Source organism: Mus pahari, chromosome 12 (genome assembly GCF_900095145.1).
Source record: "Mus pahari chromosome 12, PAHARI_EIJ_v1.1, whole genome shotgun sequence".
Classification (NCBI taxonomy): domain Eukaryota; kingdom Metazoa; phylum Chordata; class Mammalia; order Rodentia; family Muridae; genus Mus; species Mus pahari.
The window spans coordinates 27,878,816-27,896,246 of record NC_034601.1 but is presented as its reverse complement, the minus strand read 5'-3'; the positions used below and the strand labels follow the sequence as shown (position 1 = coordinate 27,896,246).

The 17,431-nt window shown below is 46.4% G+C and overlaps 1 protein-coding gene across 4 annotated transcripts in view; it reads left to right on the top strand.

Moving 5' to 3' along the window:
• Rubcn (rubicon autophagy regulator) overlaps positions 1-17,431 on the top strand; it is a 56,635-nt gene that overhangs the window by 20,532 nt on the left and 18,672 nt on the right. For 3 of the 4 annotated variants that reach the window (XM_029544565.1, XM_021209252.2, XM_029544566.1), the window contains 7 exons: positions 6,472-6,555; positions 8,240-8,399; positions 8,879-8,985; positions 11,513-11,672; positions 12,397-12,930; positions 14,315-14,359; positions 17,175-17,290. In XM_029544565.1, coding sequence (XP_029400425.1) covers positions 6,472-6,555; positions 8,240-8,399; positions 8,879-8,985; positions 11,513-11,672; positions 12,397-12,930; positions 14,315-14,359; positions 17,175-17,290 — 1,206 coding nt within the window. The remainder of the gene's footprint in view (positions 1-6,471; positions 6,556-8,239; positions 8,400-8,878; positions 8,986-11,512; positions 11,673-12,396; positions 12,931-14,314; positions 14,360-17,174; positions 17,291-17,431) is intronic. The other variant, XM_021209251.2, reaches the window with a different exon arrangement.

The window sequence follows — 17,431 nt, the reverse complement described above, 5'->3', positions numbered from 1 at the left end:
CAGACAGGGTTTCTCAGCATAACCCTGTCTGTCCTGGAACTCACTCTGTAGACCAGGCTGACCTTGAACTGCAGAGGTGTGCCTTCCTCTGCCTCCTCCTGAGTGCTAGGACTAAAGGCCTGGGCCACCATAGACAGACTAAAAATTTCTTCTTTCTTGTCTTTTCAGCTTCCAAGCTGTGTCCCTTGTATTCTTTGGCTCTTGGCCTCCACGTTTCAAAGCCAGTACATGTCTTGAAATGTATTTCTGCCTTTATATCACCTTTCCTTTCTGTGAGCTCTTTCTTAAGGGCCTTATACCAACATTGGTCCTGCCTAGATGGTCCATCTCTAGAGTACTAAGTCAGTCCCAAGTGAAAAGTCCCTTCTTCCATAAAAAGTATCAACCATGAGTTGTCCCCTAGATTCTAGGGCCTGAACTTGGCATCTTAGAAGGCTTTGTTTTTGTTTTTGTTGTTTCATTGCTTCTGTTGTTGTTCTTTTTGCTCTTTTGAGACAGGATCTCATTGTGTACCCCTGGCAGCCATGGAACTCACTATGTAAACCAAGCTGGTACCTGGGAAGCAGAAGCAGGCTAGCCTGGAACTCATAGAGATCCACCTGCCTCTCCCTCCCAGGGCGTGTGTCACAGTGCCTAGCATCCATCTATCTTTCTTTCTTTCTTTCTTTCTTTCTTTCTTTCTTTCTTTCTTTCTTTCTTTCTTTCTTTCTTTCTTTCTTTCTTTCTTGTGACTATTTTTACATTATTTACTTATTTATACTGATGGTAATTTGCCTGAGTGCTTATCTGTATGCTGCCTGATGCCTGGTGCCTCAGAGACCAGAAGAGGGTGTCAGATCCCTGGGACTAGTTAACAGATGCTTGTAACTAGGTACTAGAATAAAACCCATTTCCACTGGAAGAGAGCTAGTACTCTTAACAACTGTACCATCTCTCCAGCCACTAGGAACCATTTTTATCAGCCATAGTCATATTCTCATCTGTATAAATAAGGGTAGTAGTTATAAAGAAGAGCTATAGAACAGTAGATAAGGCAGCGTATAAATTCGTCTTGCATAGCTTGTGGCTTGTAACCAGGGAGGTGCTCAGCACGTAAAGGCATGTGTCATCACACCTAACAACCCGAGTCCAGCTTCTCGGACACACTCGTCAGAAGAAGAGAAGCACTAACTGCCAATTGTCTCTGCCGGCCACATTGACACCACAGCATGTATGTGTGCACAAACATACAAAATTAATTAATAAAAATTTGAAGTAATTAATAAATTGTTTTCCTGTTGTATGTTGTCCTGTGGTATATATAATTAAGAACATTGAAAATTTGAAGACAACTTAACTCAGTGAAATCTTATTATCTTCCTTACCACTGGAGATCTTGCAATGCTGTCTAAGAAAATGACATCCCTTTAATCCCAGCACTTGGGAGGCAGAGGCAGTGTGATCTCTGTGAGTTCGAGGCCAGCCTGGGCTACAGAGGGAGTTCCAGGACAGCCAGGGCTATACAGAGAAACCCTGTCTCAAAAAACCAAAGAAGAAAATGGCATCCATGTTATCTAGTTCAAGACCCATTTCTCCCTTGGTTAATAAATGCAGTACTGTTGACTACTGACGTTTCTTGATTTGTTACGGTATTATCTTCTGATGCCACAGGAAGCATTGTCCTGAGTCTGTGACCATTCTTTCAGTTTCTATACCTGAATTTCTTCTTGGATTAAACATTTTTAAATGTTTTTTTAAAGATTTATTTATTTATTATATGTAAGTACACTGTAGCTGTCTTCAGACACTCCAGAAGAGAGCGCCAGCTCTTGTTACAGATGGTTGTGAGCCACCATGTGGTTGCTGGGAATTGAACTCAAGACCTTTGGAAGAGCAGTCAGTGCTCTTAACCACTGAGCCATCTCTCCAGCCCCAAATTAAACATTTTTAAAAAATTATATTTATCTATATACATGTATCTATCTATCTATCTATCTATCTATCTATCTATCTATCTATCTATGTGAAGATCAGTGGGCAACTTTCAGGACTCAGATCTGTCCTTCCACCATGTGGGTCCTAGGAATGGAACTCAGAGCATTAGACATGGCCAGTACCCTCGCCTGCTGAGCCATGTCCCTTGACCATTACAGGGTTCTAAAGATGGAGTCATCGTGTGTACTCTTGTGCCCCCGCCACCATTTCCTTGAAGCAGCCTCTTGTCACCCATGTGCCTTGACACTGAGCTCAGACCTTAGTGCTGAGTTCCAGATCTGAACCTGCTGTCTCCCTCACACTGTCCTGTGGCTGTCTGTCCCACCCAACAAGCGGGGTGCGACTAAGTATGTTCTCTCTCAGGAGTCTGCAGTCCATCTTGGTGTTCTTTATGCTAATTTGTAGCACTGAACTTCCCAGTGTTCCATTCACAAGTTTGGGATTCATGCCAGAATGTTTTGTTAAAAACAAAGTGCAAGTTTCCCAGGCTGGTGACCAAAATAGCTACCAGATTAGTGGTGCTGTCATTCAGTGGTTAAAGTGCTTGTGCCTTGATAACAAAGGTTCTTTTCTTGGTCCTGTTACTAATTTTACATTGTCACATAGTAACATAACCAGATTACATGATAGTTTCACCATCTGTCCCACAAAGGGAGAGATGTTGATGAGACTCTCAAATATAACAAGCTTGCAGATGCAGAATGGTGTTAGCTTATCTTGTTAGAATTCTTAAAAAGACAGCATGAAAGCTATCCTATAAAAGCCCACCTCTTTTGGAAGGAAGCAATTTAAGGATGTGTGCAAGCACTTACAACACTAGCATCAGTAAGTGGGAGCAGAGCAAGCCACCTGACGTGCAGGCACACGTGCAACATGGACAGGCGCTTAGGGAAAGGGCCTGGAACAGAAGTTCCACATCAGTTTTATTGTGGCCCTGTGTCTTGTTAAGGTCTAAGAGTTAAAGTCGGAGTCAGACTTGTGTTTCCTCTGTCGTTTCCTTCCAGAAAGTTTAGTGCTTTCAAAGGTTTCAGCCTGCTGTGTCATCAGGAAGCTATTCTGGGTGCTGTGCCTTGGAAAGAGGAAGGGACACAATGATTCCTGTTGGTCATTTCTCCTCTTTGTTTTCAAAAGAATGTGCTATGGATGTGAGCTGTGTTTTGTTTTAATCACTCGGGGCTCCTGGGAAGCTGTAATGGCATGACAGTAGTCTTAGCGGGATCTCATTGTTGTCGTCTACATCTGGGACACCTTTACTGGGCCTGCAAGGCCAGGTGTATTGATCACATTTCTGTTCTGCTGCTTAGGAATGTGGAGATGGTTCCTGAGATGGCTCAGCTAAGAGGTGAAAGGGACCCTCCCCTAGCACAAGAAGAAACTGCGTTAGCAGTGTAGATGGCCCGATTAAAATGATTTACTTTTTATGTGTATATTGTCTACATGTATTATATATGTGCACTGTATGTGTGCCCGGTGCCCATGGAAGCCAGAGGAGGGCATTGGATGCCCTGGAACTGCAATTACAGGCAGCTGTGGGCCACATGTGAATGCTGGCAACTGTCCTTTGCAAGCAGCCTGCACTCTTAACCTCAGAGCCGTAGCTCTCCAGCCTAAGGTAGCCCAATAGGTTTTCTAGGTATAGCCCTGATTGTCCTAGAACTCAGTCTGTAGACCAGGCTGGCCTCTGCTTCCCAAGTACTAGGATTAAAGTTGTGTGCCACTGTGCCCAGCTCATAATATATTCCTTACTTGTTCACACTTTAACATAGGCAATAAAGACTCAGAAAAATTAACCTCACCCATAAACTTAATACCAAGTAATAATGTCACTTTTAGCATTCTTTTGGATGTTCTTTATTTTTCTGTATATTTAAATTCTTATATTTAAAAGGTAATTTATGCCTTTTAAAATAGTTAAGATTGTACCATATGTGTTACTTGGTAACTTACTTTAAAATGTTTAATTTTTGACTATATAATACACTTTACATGGTTATATGCCTAAAAAAAATTTTTTTAAGGTTCATTTATTATTATATCTAATAACACTATAGCTGTCTTTAGACACACCAGAAGAGGGCATCAGATTTTATTATGGATGGGTGAGCCACCATGTGGTTGCTGGGATTTGAACTCAGGACCTTCAGAGGAGCAGTCAGTACTCTTAACCTCTAAGCCATCTCTCCAGCCCTAAAACATTTAGGAGTATAAAACATCATAGTGAAAAGTCTTTCATTATCCTCTGATCCTGTAAGTTACTACTTTTTACTAGCTTCCTTCCAGAGTGTGTGTACTTAGGAAAGGAATACAAATACCTTCTTCTCATGTTTCCTCGTTGTTTGCTTTTGTTTTCTGTTTTTGAGATAGGGTCTTGCTATGTAGCCTATGCTAGCCTTCTGCTTGAGATCCTCCTGCTCTGACTCCTGTATGCATTTACAGGCATGGGGTACCATGCTCAGCTCCTGGTTTTTATATTAAGTATGTATACACATATATATTTAAAAATGTATCTACACATACGAATTATAAAAACAATCTAATGGGCCAACAAGATGTCTCAGTGAGTGCTTGCTGCTAAGCCTGACCACTTGAGGGACCAACTTGGTAAAAGTAGGGAACCAACTCCCACCAGTTACCCTTGGATCCTCTGCACACTGTGACATAAATTTGAGGCTGCTGCGCATGCGCGCGCGCACACACACACACACACACACACACACACACCCTGTATTAAAGCTGTGATTTGGGGTCAGTTAGAAGGTGTGTTAAGTGAAAAGGGCAAAGTGTAAAATAGTGATGATAATATGCTAATAACGTAAAATCTCTAGCGAAGACTGATTTGTCTTCTTTAAGCAGCTATTGATTATCTGTAGCTCTCCCATCTAGGGGTGAGGCCCTGTGAAATATTCCCTTCCAGTCTGACATTTCAACTGATACTGTCACTGTGCTGGTCTTACTTAGGCAATCATATTGTTAAGATTTCATGGTGTGGCTTCCCTGTCACATATAGCAGTCACTGCCCCCCAGCAGTCACCTTAATCTCTGGCTCTTACAGTTGTGTCCCCTGAGCCTTAGGTGTAAGCATTGCACTGTAGATCATATAATCTTTTTAAAAACATTTCTACACTTATTTATTGTGGGCGGCATGAACTCTCGCTCCCCACCATATTGGTTCTGGGAATCTAACTCAGGTTGGCAAGCTTGGCCGCAGGTGCATTTACCCACTGGGCCATCTTGTTGGCTGGCATACAATCTCTTTAACGTGCTTGTAGATTCAGGTTGTTAGTACTTATTGACAGGCTTTGTATTTATGTTCATTGGGAATTTTGGCCAACAGTTTTTGTTTGTTTGTTTGTTTGTTTTGTTCTGTTTTAGTCTGGCTTTATATCACAGCTTTTTAGAGGTGTCATAATTTGTCTTGGAGTCACCAGGTTCTGAGCTCTGTTGTATTGGGACATATTTTGCCAATGATTTAAAAAGTATCATTCATTGCTCTGTTGAGGTTTTCTGGGTGCTCTTAGTTTGGTTTTGGTAGATTAAATGAATCCCAGGGAGCCTCCTGTCTGGATTGCAGTGAGCGCCACATCACCTGAGCTCTGGAGATTGAACCCAAGTCCTTGTGTGGGAGCAATCTACTGGCTGAAATTTAACTATTGTTACATGTTTTCCAATGAATGGGCATATAATTCTTTGTAGTGGTCCCTACCATTGACCTGATCTGACCCCACCCCTACCCCACCCCCAGTCCTTGGGAATAGAACCCAGAGCCATAGTTTTTTTTTTTTTTAACAACTAGCTGGATTAGTTTTAAGAACTACCTTGTGGGGAACTGAACAGTGCAGAGAAAAGGAGCAGAAGGCAGGTAACCCTCACTGTGCGCGGGCGGGCAGTACCTCATATGGAGAATGGTTTAGGGCTCAGCCAATAGAGTGCTCCCATGCAAGGACCTGGGTTCCATCTCCAGAGCCCAAGTGAGGTGGCGCTCACTGTAATCCAGTGCCGGTGAAGCAGAGACAGGCGGCTCCTTGGCATTCACAGACCAGCCAGCCATGCCAGCCCACTGAGGAGTTCTACTGAGAGACGTCTCAAAAATACAGGGAAAGGTGCTCTTGAGGCCCCTCACCCAAGCTTGATCTCTGAGTTCTGTGACCATGGGAACACATGCACCCATACACACAAAACAGGCAGCCTTTGTGGAAGCAAGCTATGCTCATCCTCTCTCTCCCTCCTCCCCTCCCCTCCTCCTCCCCACCCTGTTCTGTTTTCTTGTTTTGGAAATAAAGTCTCCTCCTTGCACTCAAGATATTCTGCCTCTACCTCGCAAGAGTTGATATTACAGACCGGTGCTGCTGGGTCCAGCCTTTGTTTCTCTCTGTCTCTGTCTCTGTCTCTGTCTCTGTCTCTGTCTCTCTGTCTCTCCCCCCACCCCCTCTCACTATCAACAGCTGACTGGGACTTTGGGTGAGTGGCAATCTGCTCACGCTGGTGTTTGTTTGGTAGGTGTGCTGCCGCCGGGCGGATTACTGGCAGTTTGTGAAAGACATTCGGTGGCTCAGCCCGCACTCAGCCCTTCATGTTGAGAAGGTAAGAGTGTAAGGGGAGTTGGCTCACTGGGGTGTGGCTGCAAGTCTTCACAGGTATTCTGTTGGAAGAGTCTTTGCTCCCTGAGATAGCTGTCACCGACTCAGAGGGAGGCTTAACCAACCAAGCAGCCTTACAGGTTCTTACAGGGTGCTTTCTCATCTCCTGGGAAAGGGGGAACGAGTTTAATGAAACTCTTAAATATCACATCTTTAATCCAGAGCTTGATTGGCAGAGGCAGGTGGATCTCTGTGAGTTCAAGGACAGTCTGATCTACAGAGCAAGTTAAGAGAGTCAAGCCTACACAGAGAAACCCTGCCTCAAAACAACAATGACAATCACACAGACAAAAACGTCTAGGACTAGTGGCAAGAGTTTGAGTGCAAAAAGGTGCGTCAGGCAGAAAGGAGAGCAGTTTCTGGCCAGAGTCCAGAGTCCAGAGTCCAGTGCTCCGAGGGCCTCCTTACGAGCTTCACCTTGCTCCGGATTCTCCAGTCTCCAGCTCCACACAGAGCCAGGGAAAGTCCAACAGAGTTACACAGCTGGTTCTAGAATAATCACTGACCATTTTATGTATGCACTTAACTTTTTATTATAGAAAAATTTAAATGCATTTAAATTAGATTAATGAAAGAACTCTGAAATACCCACCTATCATCCCTCTTTATTTCTCTTTGTACAGCCTGTTCCTTACTTATCCCAGCTGTTGGATTTATTGCTAAGATGAGGTCAGGAAGTATACTTTTTTCTAAATATTCAGAGAACAAAGCCACAGGGTTTCATACTGTCCTTCTGTGTATGAGAAAAGTCCAGGACCATCTTTCCTTCCTTCCTTCCCTCCCTCCCTCCCTTCCTTGCATTTATTTGTTCATTCTGTTCTGTCTACTGAGGTAGAGTTTCACTAGGTAGCCCAGGCTGCCCTTGAGTTAACAGGCATGTGCAGCCGCGCCTAAGAGGTTGTACCGTAGACACTGCTAGTGATGCACTCCGTGGTGCCCATCCCGGCTGTGAGGCCTTGTTCTTAGAAACACTGAAGGAGGAAGAGGTTCCAGACAGAGGTTGTTATAACTAGAACTTTTCAGAGAATCTTGAGGCTGGATGGCTCAGTGATTAAGAGCACTGGCTTTTATTTCAGAGGACCTGGGTTCAATTCCCAATGCCCACAACCAACTGTAACTGCAGTCCCCAGGAATATAATGCCTTCTTCTGAACTCTTCAGGCAACACATCCATGTGATACACAAACATATATTCAGGCAAAATACCTCATATGCGTAAAAGACACAAACACTGGAAAAAATTTGTTTTCAAGTAATTCTTTGGTGGCGTTTCCCCCTGCCCCAGAGCCACCATCTGCATACACACATACCACATTTCTCTCTGAAGACTTTCTGAAATAGAGGAGTCAGAGAGGTCAAGAGATCACAGCCCTTTGAGTCCTTCCTGTGCCTATCCTAGAGTAGGTACCTCTTTGGAGATAGGACTCAAAGAGCCAAACAACCCTGCTTCTCCTGGGATTACCTCCTGGGGCTCACCCGGGACCTGGTAGAGTAGAAAATCCATCCATCCCTTTACTCTCCTCCAGCTATACCTTCTGGAAGCTAGCTGGGGCGGATACCTCTTGGTAGCCTACCCTTAGCTGTGTCTGCTAGGGCCTGTGTTTGACTTGGGCCTCTTTGCCTCCCCAGTTCATCAGTTTGCATGAGAGCGGCCAGAGCGACACTGACAGCGTGAGTGAGCACGCTATTGCAGAGCTGTGGTTGCAGCACAGCCTGCAGTGCCACTGCCTCTCAGCCCAGCTCCGGCCTCTGCTTGGGGACAGACAGTACATCAGAAAATTCTACACAGGTACGTAGAGGCCACGCGGGGCTTTGCGAGTCCTTCTGTGTTGTCTTCCATCTCTCATGTCCTCTGTATAGTACTTTTGAAGCCAGCATCTCCTAATTTTCACTTGACGCCATAGACTCTACTGAGAAACACACAGCCAGCCTTCCTCTCAGCTCCCACAAAGCGCGCCTGTGCTACGGCGTTCCTCTGCTGCTCCATGCAGACTGAGAAGAGAGGCCGTGAGCGGGATGTTCTATGGCTGCGCTTGACAGTAGGGCCGATACCTTCTAAGGGAGAGCCTCGCTGGTTTGGCCGAGGCACCTGGGGCCAGGATTGAGACTTCTCACGTTAGACTGCACACAGCTTGGCTTTCCTGTACTTTACTTGTCCACAAGTCCCTTCTCAACACAGAGGCCTGCTTTGCCTCAGTTCACTTTCTTTATTCTGTCTCTTTCTCTAAGCTTCTCTCTTCAGTACTGTGGTCCCTCTTTTCTTCCTAGAAACTGCCTTCCTGCTGAGTGACGCCCACGTCACAGCCATGCTCCAGTGCCTGGAAGCAGTGGAACAGAACAGTCCCCGTCTTCTGGCTCAGATCGATGCATCCATGGTAAAAGGGGCGAAGGCTTGCCCGTATGTCCTGGCCTCTCCACTTCACCATGATGTGCACGCCCCAGTAGCTCCCCACAACTTCCCCACTGAGGCAGGCAGCTGTGCGCTGACAGACTTGGTTTTTACAGTGCGTGTAAAGAGCTGGGTACGGTGGGGTGTGACTGCTGTCTTAGCCTGCTCTCTGTTGCTGTGACAAAACGTCTTCACCTAGAGCAGATGTTGGGGAGGGAAGAGTTCCTTTGGTTTATACACCTTGAGTGACAGTCCACGGAGACAGGAACTCAAGGCAGGGCTGATGCCGAGGCCATGGAAGGACGCTGCTTCCTCACTTGCCTCCTCCACACGGCTTGCTCAGCCCATTGGTTCTGTTTTTCTATTCTTTTCTCATATATTCTATTCCATCTGCAGTTTTCCTTCTGCCTTCCCTCTTCCCCAGATCCACCTCACCTTAGAAAGGAGCAGGCCTCCCAGGGATATCAGTCAAGCCAGTATAACAAGCTACAAAAGCAGACAAAGAATGAGAGACAGCACCCTCTCCCACTGAAGCAATCCTAGAAGGACACTTAGCTGCAAACCACAACATATAGACGTACATAACAACCATAACATGTAGACTTGCCTGCTGGCCAACCTGATGGGGGCATTTTTCTCAACTGAGGTTCCCTCTTGATCAAGTAGCTGTGTTAAGGTGGCCAACACTTGTAATCCCCAACTCGGGAGGTTGAGGCAGAAGGGTCAGAGTTTGAGGCCAGCCTGCACCGTTGTAAGTTCCAAGCTATGAGGTTCCATCTTAAAAATAAAAAAGGAAAGAGGAGGGGAGAAGGAGGGTAAGGGGCCTAGAAGAGGATGGGAGGGGAGAGGAGGGGAGGGGAGGGAGCAAAACTCCCTACCCCATTGTTAGCATTTCAACCCAAACACCTTGTAGAATGGAGTTCTCCTGCCTCCCCTAGTTGTTTGATGTTGACTGTGGTCACCATCCACAGAACTTTCCCCTGTGCCAGGCATGCTGCAGTACTACAAAGTATGTGCTGTCTGTCTATCCCCGTGACTCTGGGAGGAAGACATTATCTCTTTATAAAGAAAGTCACCCAAGGGTCGGGGAGATGGCTCAGTGGGTGAAGTGCTTGTTACAAAAGCAGGAGGACCTCAGTTCGGATTCCCAGAAGCCACGCACAGCCACGCATGGGGATGTATTCCCAGAAGCCATGCACAGCCACTCATGGAGATATGCATGTCTGGCTGCAGCACTGGGGATTGCTGGCCAGTTAATCTAGGCAGTGGTTCTCAACCTCCCAATGCCAAGACCATTTAATACACCTCACGTTGTGGTGAACCCAGCCATAAAATTATTTTTGTTGCTACTTCATAACTGTAATTTTGCTGCTGTTAGGAATCATGTAAATATCTCTGCTTTTCAGTGGTCTTAGGTGACCCCTACAAAAGGGTCACTTGACCCCCAAAGGACCCATGGGTTGAGAACCACTGGTCTAGACTAACTGGAAACCTCAGGTTCAGTGAGAGACCCTGTCTCCATAAAGTGGAGGTGGATGATAGAGGAGGACACCTGGTAATGACCTCTGGCTTCCACACGTTTGTGCACAGATGCACACATGCATACATAAGGATTTATGACCTACCACAAAAGAAGAAAGTAAGAAAAGAAGTTGAGTCACTAGGGGCCAGGACCAGGCATGGTGACTCACTGTTGTAATCCCAGCTCTTAGCAGGCTAAGAGGCAGGGGTATTGACACAAACATGAGGGCAGGATAGTTTGAAGTGAATCATGAGTACCAGGCCAGCGACATAGCAAGGCCCTGTCTAAAAAGGAAAAAGGAAAAAAAGTCACCTAAGTGCACACTTGCATTCTCACCCAGAGCCTAGGTCAGATGCTTGTGACTTTCGATTCCACATGCATAATTTTTGATATGTATTTATGTGTGGTGTACATACATGTTGGTATGCCTGTTCCCATGTGTGTGGGTATACTAGTGCATGCAGACACACATGCATTTGTGTGTCTGTATCTGCATATGGAGACCAGAGACAGATATTGGGTGTGTCTTCCTTGATTGCTCTCTATCTTCTATACTGAGGCAGGGTCTCTAGATGAACCTGGAGTTTGTTGATAACAGTTGATAATATAAGTAGCCAGCTTGCTCCTGAGGTCCTCTGCTTCCCATGCAGGCTGCCACGCCCACCTGGGTTTTACACTGGTGTTGGGGATATGAACCCCGTCGTCACGCTTGCAGAGCAAGTGACCTGTGCTCCTGCACCACCTTCCTGGGCTTAGGTTCATTATTGCACTGCCTACAGGGGAAGATACACTAGGATTCCAGGGCAGAAGCTGTGGGTACAGCAGCACTTCACAGTGTCAGTGTCATACACTAGGTAGAGCGTACTGCCAGGTGCACTGCCAAAGACTAGTTCTGTCAGGTCTCTGCAGTGATGAATGCTTCTCCTCCGAGGCCTTTGTGCTTCACTCTGAAATGGTTTGTTTTGCTTTGCTTTGCTTTGTTTTGTTTTAGTTTGCCAGAAAGCAGGAGAGCCCGCTGCTGGTCACAAAGAGCCAGAGTCTGACCGCTCTGCCTGGTTCCACATACACCCCTCCAGCTAGCTATGCTCAGCATTCCTACTTTGGGTCCTTCTCCAGCCTTCAGTCCGTGCCACAGTCCAGCCACAGCTCAGGTATGGGGTGATGTGTGATTGCTGTGTGTATTTTAGGCCTGGAAAGTAGAGGACTCTGGGAGTGCTCACAGGCCAGACCCTACTGCCTTTTGTTTCTTAGCCCCATCTTTCCTTCCTTCCTTCCCTTCCTTCCTTCCTTCCTTCCTTCCTTCCTTCCTTCCTTCCTTCCTTCCTTCCCTCCNNNTTCCTTCCTTCCTTCCCTCCCTCCCTCCCTCCCTCCCTCCTTCCTTCCTTCTCCCCTCCCTCTCTCCCTTCCTCCCTTTTTTCTTTCATTCATGTGTTGGTTCTGTTCTGTTAATGAGGCAGTTTTACTAGGTAGCCCAGGCTGGCCTTGAAAGTTTAGTTAGAAGTAGGGGTGGGAATGGGCAGTCCTTATATGTATCTTCATGTGTCTGGAAAGCAGAGAGTTTTTGAGAGAGACTATGGACTGGGGATCTAGGCTTGGGCTGGTATATGCTTTCAAACTCCACATCTTTGTAATAGGCACCATAAAAATGTGTGTAGCAGCAGTTGCTTGATGTGGTACATGGCTGTACAGCACTCAGAAGACATAAAGGAGAAAAGGCACTAGGTCAAGCACCCGTGCCCTCACTGTACTAAACCATTTACTTTGGGCTGATCTCGTCTGTGTGACAAGCATCCCAAGCACCCTCGCCTGGGGGCCTGTGTACACACCACAGAACTCCAGATCTCCTCTCGCTCCCCTTATCCTTTTATGTTCCAGAGAGAAGATCTACTTCCTTTTCGCTCTCTGGCTCTTCCTGGCAACCTCAAGAAGACAGAGAATGCCTCTCACCAGCAGAGACTCAAAACACCCCAGCTCCGCTGCCTTCAGACTCCACTCTAGCCCAGGATTCCCCACTGACAGCACAGGAGATGAGCGACAGCACTCTGACTAGCCCCCTAGAGGCATCCTGGGTCAGCAGCCAGAATGACTCCCCAAGTGATGTCAGTGAGGGGCCCGAGTACCTGGCCATTGGCAACCCAGCCCCCCATGGCCGGACTGCCAGTTGTGAGAGTCACAGCAGCAATGGCGAGAGTGCCAGCTCTCACTTGTTCTCCTCCAGCAGCTCTCAGAAGCCGGAGTCTGCTGCCTCTTCTCTAGGGGACCAAGAGGAAGGCAGGCAGAGTCAGGCAGGCAGCGTCCTTCGCAGGTCCAGCTTCTCAGAAGGGCAGACAGCCCCAGTCGCCAACGGGACAAAGAAGAGCCATATTCGCTCCCACTCGGATACCAACATTGCCTCCAGAGGAGTTGCAGGTAAAGATGAGCATCAGCTACTGGGTAGCAGGGCCCCCCCTGAATTCAGGAGGGAGGGAGGACTTGCTCTTGAGGCCTTCTGATGGCAGAGAGAGAAGAAATGTTCCTGCATGACATGATGCTCTGTTCTGTCATGAAAGACATTGATCGTGTAGAACTGAGGAAGCCCCAGTATGTTCTATGCTTTCCTTTTCATGACGCTAAGTACTAAATGCTTCCCTGATCCTCCCATAGTCCCTTGCATTGGGATAGTATGAGTATCGAAGTTTTAAATTTGACTGAATCTCTGACTTCAGCAGTCTTAAAGAGGTTTACAGATAATCCTATTAAATTCCTTCTGTTGTGATTCCTTAGAGGTTCGAGGAGGGTATAACAGTGAAGCAGATTACTGTCAGTTTCCTGACTCTGTTAACAGGGCTAATAGTGAGCTCGGGCGGGCCGTGTGACCTTGGACCAACCCAGATGGAGGTGGTCAGAGAAGGGCCGTTTGCCCCCGCACACTCCCATGACATGCTAGCTGGGTAGCAAGCCTAGATGGGGAAGGTGGGTAACCAGGATCTATAGGCTTTGCTTGGGCATCACTTGTGGCAGGATATCCTTACAGTAAGTATAACACTAATTTTTGTGCTCAAAGCCATTATGGGTCAGCAAAGCCCCAGATACAAAATTAATAAAAATAAAATAGGAAGTATTTAATGAGACAAAATGAAGATTTCCTTTGCCAACTGGAGTTGCTCTTGTCTCTCTGTAATTTCTAGAAAGATGAAAACTCAGTGCCTCAACTACAATCTGAATAACAAATGTTCATCTCTGTTTTCCTTCAAGAATTTAACATGATTGTTTGAACTCCTTAGGTGAAAAATCTCCAAATCAAAGCTTCTTTCTATAACCGTTTTTCACTTGTAGAGTGTTGGGGTTGATCCTCAAGCCACATCTGCGGGAGCCCTGGTGTCTGCTCCACATGAGAGCAGTGGTCTTTGGGCATATAAAACTTCCCTGCTCCCACAGCCCAATGGTTTTTTTTTTTTTTCTTCCCTTAATGGCACCCAAGGCCTTATTCCTGCTGGGCAAGAGCTCTACAGAGTGGCACTCCCAGCCAGCCCCCCTGGCTCCATTCTTGAATCTGTGTGGATTCCACAAACCATGGTAACTTGCATGGGAAAAGGGAGCTGGAAAAAACCTGTGCAGAAGGTGCTGAGCATGGGTCTTGTAGCTGCTTGTCCAAGTTACCCCTCCTTCAACCCCAGAGTCCCCTTTTGGGAGTTAATGTCACATCTCCTGCCAGGTAAAAGTCAATGGTTGGTTTGGTTTGGTTTTTTTTTTTTCCCTCTCTCTAATTCTGTTTGTTCTGTCTGGATTCTCCTCTGCACCTCTTTACCTGCAGGAGGCCCCAGGAATATCACCATTATAGTTGAAGATCCCATTGCAGGTTTGGGAGCCAGTCACCCACTTCCTCGTCCTTCTGTTCCTCTGTGACCTCCCTTAGTTCAAAACCTTTTCCTTTTCTAGTCTGGTGTCAAATCAAGTCTGGCTAGTTTGATCCTGCTATGGTGCTGTGACCTATCTGTAAGAGGATACTGGTATTTCACATGATACGTGTTGTGCCCTAAACACGCTTCCAAATGCCCTAGTCATTCTACCAATAGCTTCTGGAAGCCATAGTCAAGGTAAAGCAATTCTGCTTTGCCCAAGGGTGAAACAGAGGCCTGCTGTTTGACTGAGGCCTCATGATGGGTCAGTGGCAGGGTGCATTTTAACTGAAGACTGACTGTGGATTATTTCCCTTGACTTAACACCAGGATGTGTCTCATTCCTTGCATCCTTGCATGGGTCTTGCCTGATCAAGAGTCCCTGTTTACTCTTCCTTTTCTGGTCTTCATTACCTTGTGTGCCTTCATACCCCATGACAGTCATGGAACATTTTCCAGTAATTCTGTCTTTCTCCTCTTCCCCTCTCATGGTTGTTTTAAAATGAGATTTGTGTTCTATTCTGAGTACTATAATGATGGTGTTATTAATGTCTGGGTGTGTTAGTAAAATAGTGGTGAGGAACCAAAACCTGCTAGTAGTGGAGAAGTCAGTGGTGTAGATAAGAGAAAATTAAAGAAGCAAGTCCACAGGACCTTAAGGAGAAGAAACAGAGAAAACAGATTGTGAGTGAGCAAAAGGAAGTACTGAGTCAGTTGAATGTGTGCCCTTAGGAGGTGGGGACTCAGGACAGAGACCCAGTGGCTTACAGAGCCAAAGACACAGGAATGGTGTTGCAGGTTATATGGTGTCCCACATGGCTGGGCATCAGACCATCTCTTCCCTTGTTTCTTATCAGGGTACCATGGTGATTGCTGGCTTTCCCTTAGTTCAGTAGACAGAAGCAGAGCCTACTGCCAGACCCACAAGAAGGATACAAAATTACTCTGTGTGTGTGTGTGTGTGTGTGTGTGTGTGTGTGTGTGTGTAGCAGCTGACAACTTGGCATTATTTATCAGTGGAAACAGTGAACGTGGTTTAATCACCTGCTCTTCCAGAGCATACTGCTCACGTCTCAGACATCCACTGCTTTTCCTACTGGACATTTGTTTGTTTGTTTGTTTGTTTTTGAGACAGGGTTTCTCTATGTAGCCCTGGCTGTCCTAGAATTCACTTTGTAGACCAGGCTGGCCTCAACCTCAAAGATTCTCCACCTGCCTCTGCCTCTAGAGTACTGGGATCAAAGGTGTGTACCACCACCACCTACCTGGCTGACAATTTTTAATTTACTTTTGAGTATCAGTTTCTCATGTCTTATGAACCCTTTGCCAGCCTCTTTGTTTGTGAGATAAGATTTTGCTACGTCGTCCACATTGGACTTGAATTCACTATGTGACCCGTCCTGGCCCCAAAATACATAGTGTTCCTCTTTACAAGTGCTAGGACTGCAGCCTTGTGTCAGCATGCTCAGCGTCGGCCTTCTCTTGAAACTTCTCCTTCGCTCTGCTGACTAAATCCTCTGCTTTGGAAGCCATCATCCTTCAGAATTGACATGAGGTTTCTTTTAAACACTTTCCGGAGTTTCCTTTTCACTGGGGAAGGTAAATTTTCTGATACTGTTTTAAAACATAGTGTCAAGGTACTGGGAACTTTTCAGTACACCTATTTTTAATTTTACGATCCCTTCTGAACACTGTCTTTTAAACTAGTTTGTCAAGAAGTTAGTGATTGGCCAGGCAGTGGTGGCGCATGCATTTAACTGCAGCACTCGGGAGGCAGAGGCAGGCGGATTTCTGAGTTCGAGGCCAGCCTGGTCTACAGAGTGAGTTCCAGGACAACCAAGGCTACACAGAGAAACCCTGTCTCAAAAGAAAAAAGAAGAAGAAGTAGTTAGTGATTAGCTGGTGCTTTTGTAACATTGGTTTAAAAAATGGAGGAAAGGAAACCAGAAGACATTTTGATTTGTTTTCATCTTGGCATTGCCTTGGCCTCTTTCCCCTTAGATGCACTGATATCCCATCTCCTCCACGTGTTCTGCATTCTTAGACTGTTGTGAAGGCTTTGGAAGTGAGAGTTGAATGTTGTTTCTGTTGCTCACTTGTGTGTGTCTTATCTCCTGCTGCGGTCACTGACACTGACTCCTGCAGTGATGAGTTGGATTTGAGAGACCCCTTCCCTCCCCTGGCCATGGCGGCGTTGTGGAACCTGTCTCAGCCTGTGAAGGGCACTGCTCTCGCCTGTCCTTCTGCCATCTTCAACACTGAGATTCTATGCCCTGTGGTCCTCACAGACGGAGGGTTCCCACCCTCTCTTAACGCTCTGGGTGCCACCATGTGTGTTCGTAGTACCACAGGCGATGGCAGCCTGAGTGAGTGTGAGCCTTGCCAGTGGGTCTTTGTGTAATTCCCAGGAGATGTGGGAATCACTCACAGTCCTTTCTCTCTGCTCAGCACCGCAAGTTAGTTAGTTAGTTAGTTAGAACCGTTAGTTCTCATTCCCTTTTCCGTAGAGTAGGAAGGACCGTGTATTACAGATAAGTTTAGATAGGAAAAGAGTGATCTCTATGGTCTCACATTTATTCCACCATTCTCCTTCCAAGAGGTTTGGTGCTCAGCGACTCTTAACGAGTCTAAATAATGTCATTAGAAGATAGCTGTCTTTTATCCAATTCTCTTTACCCGGAAGAGTTGAGAGCATCAGACTTCTTGAAGAAGCATGGTTGTTACAAGTTTTTGTTTCAAGGCTGAAATCTTATATCAACACTCCAATCCCCACAGAGGGTGGTCAGTACCTCTGCTCAGGAGAAGGCATGTTTAGAAGACCGTCAGAAGGACAGTCCCTCATCAGTTACCTCTCTGAGCAAGACTTTGGCAGCTGTGCAGACCTGGAAAAGGTGAGGCGCTCAGAGGGCCAGATGAGGAGCTCATGCAGTGTGGGATCTGGCCTATGGGAGCTCGTGCAGTGTGGGGGCTGGCCTATGGGAGCTCATGCGGTGTGGGGGCTGGCCTATGGGAGCTCGTGCAGTGTGGGGTCT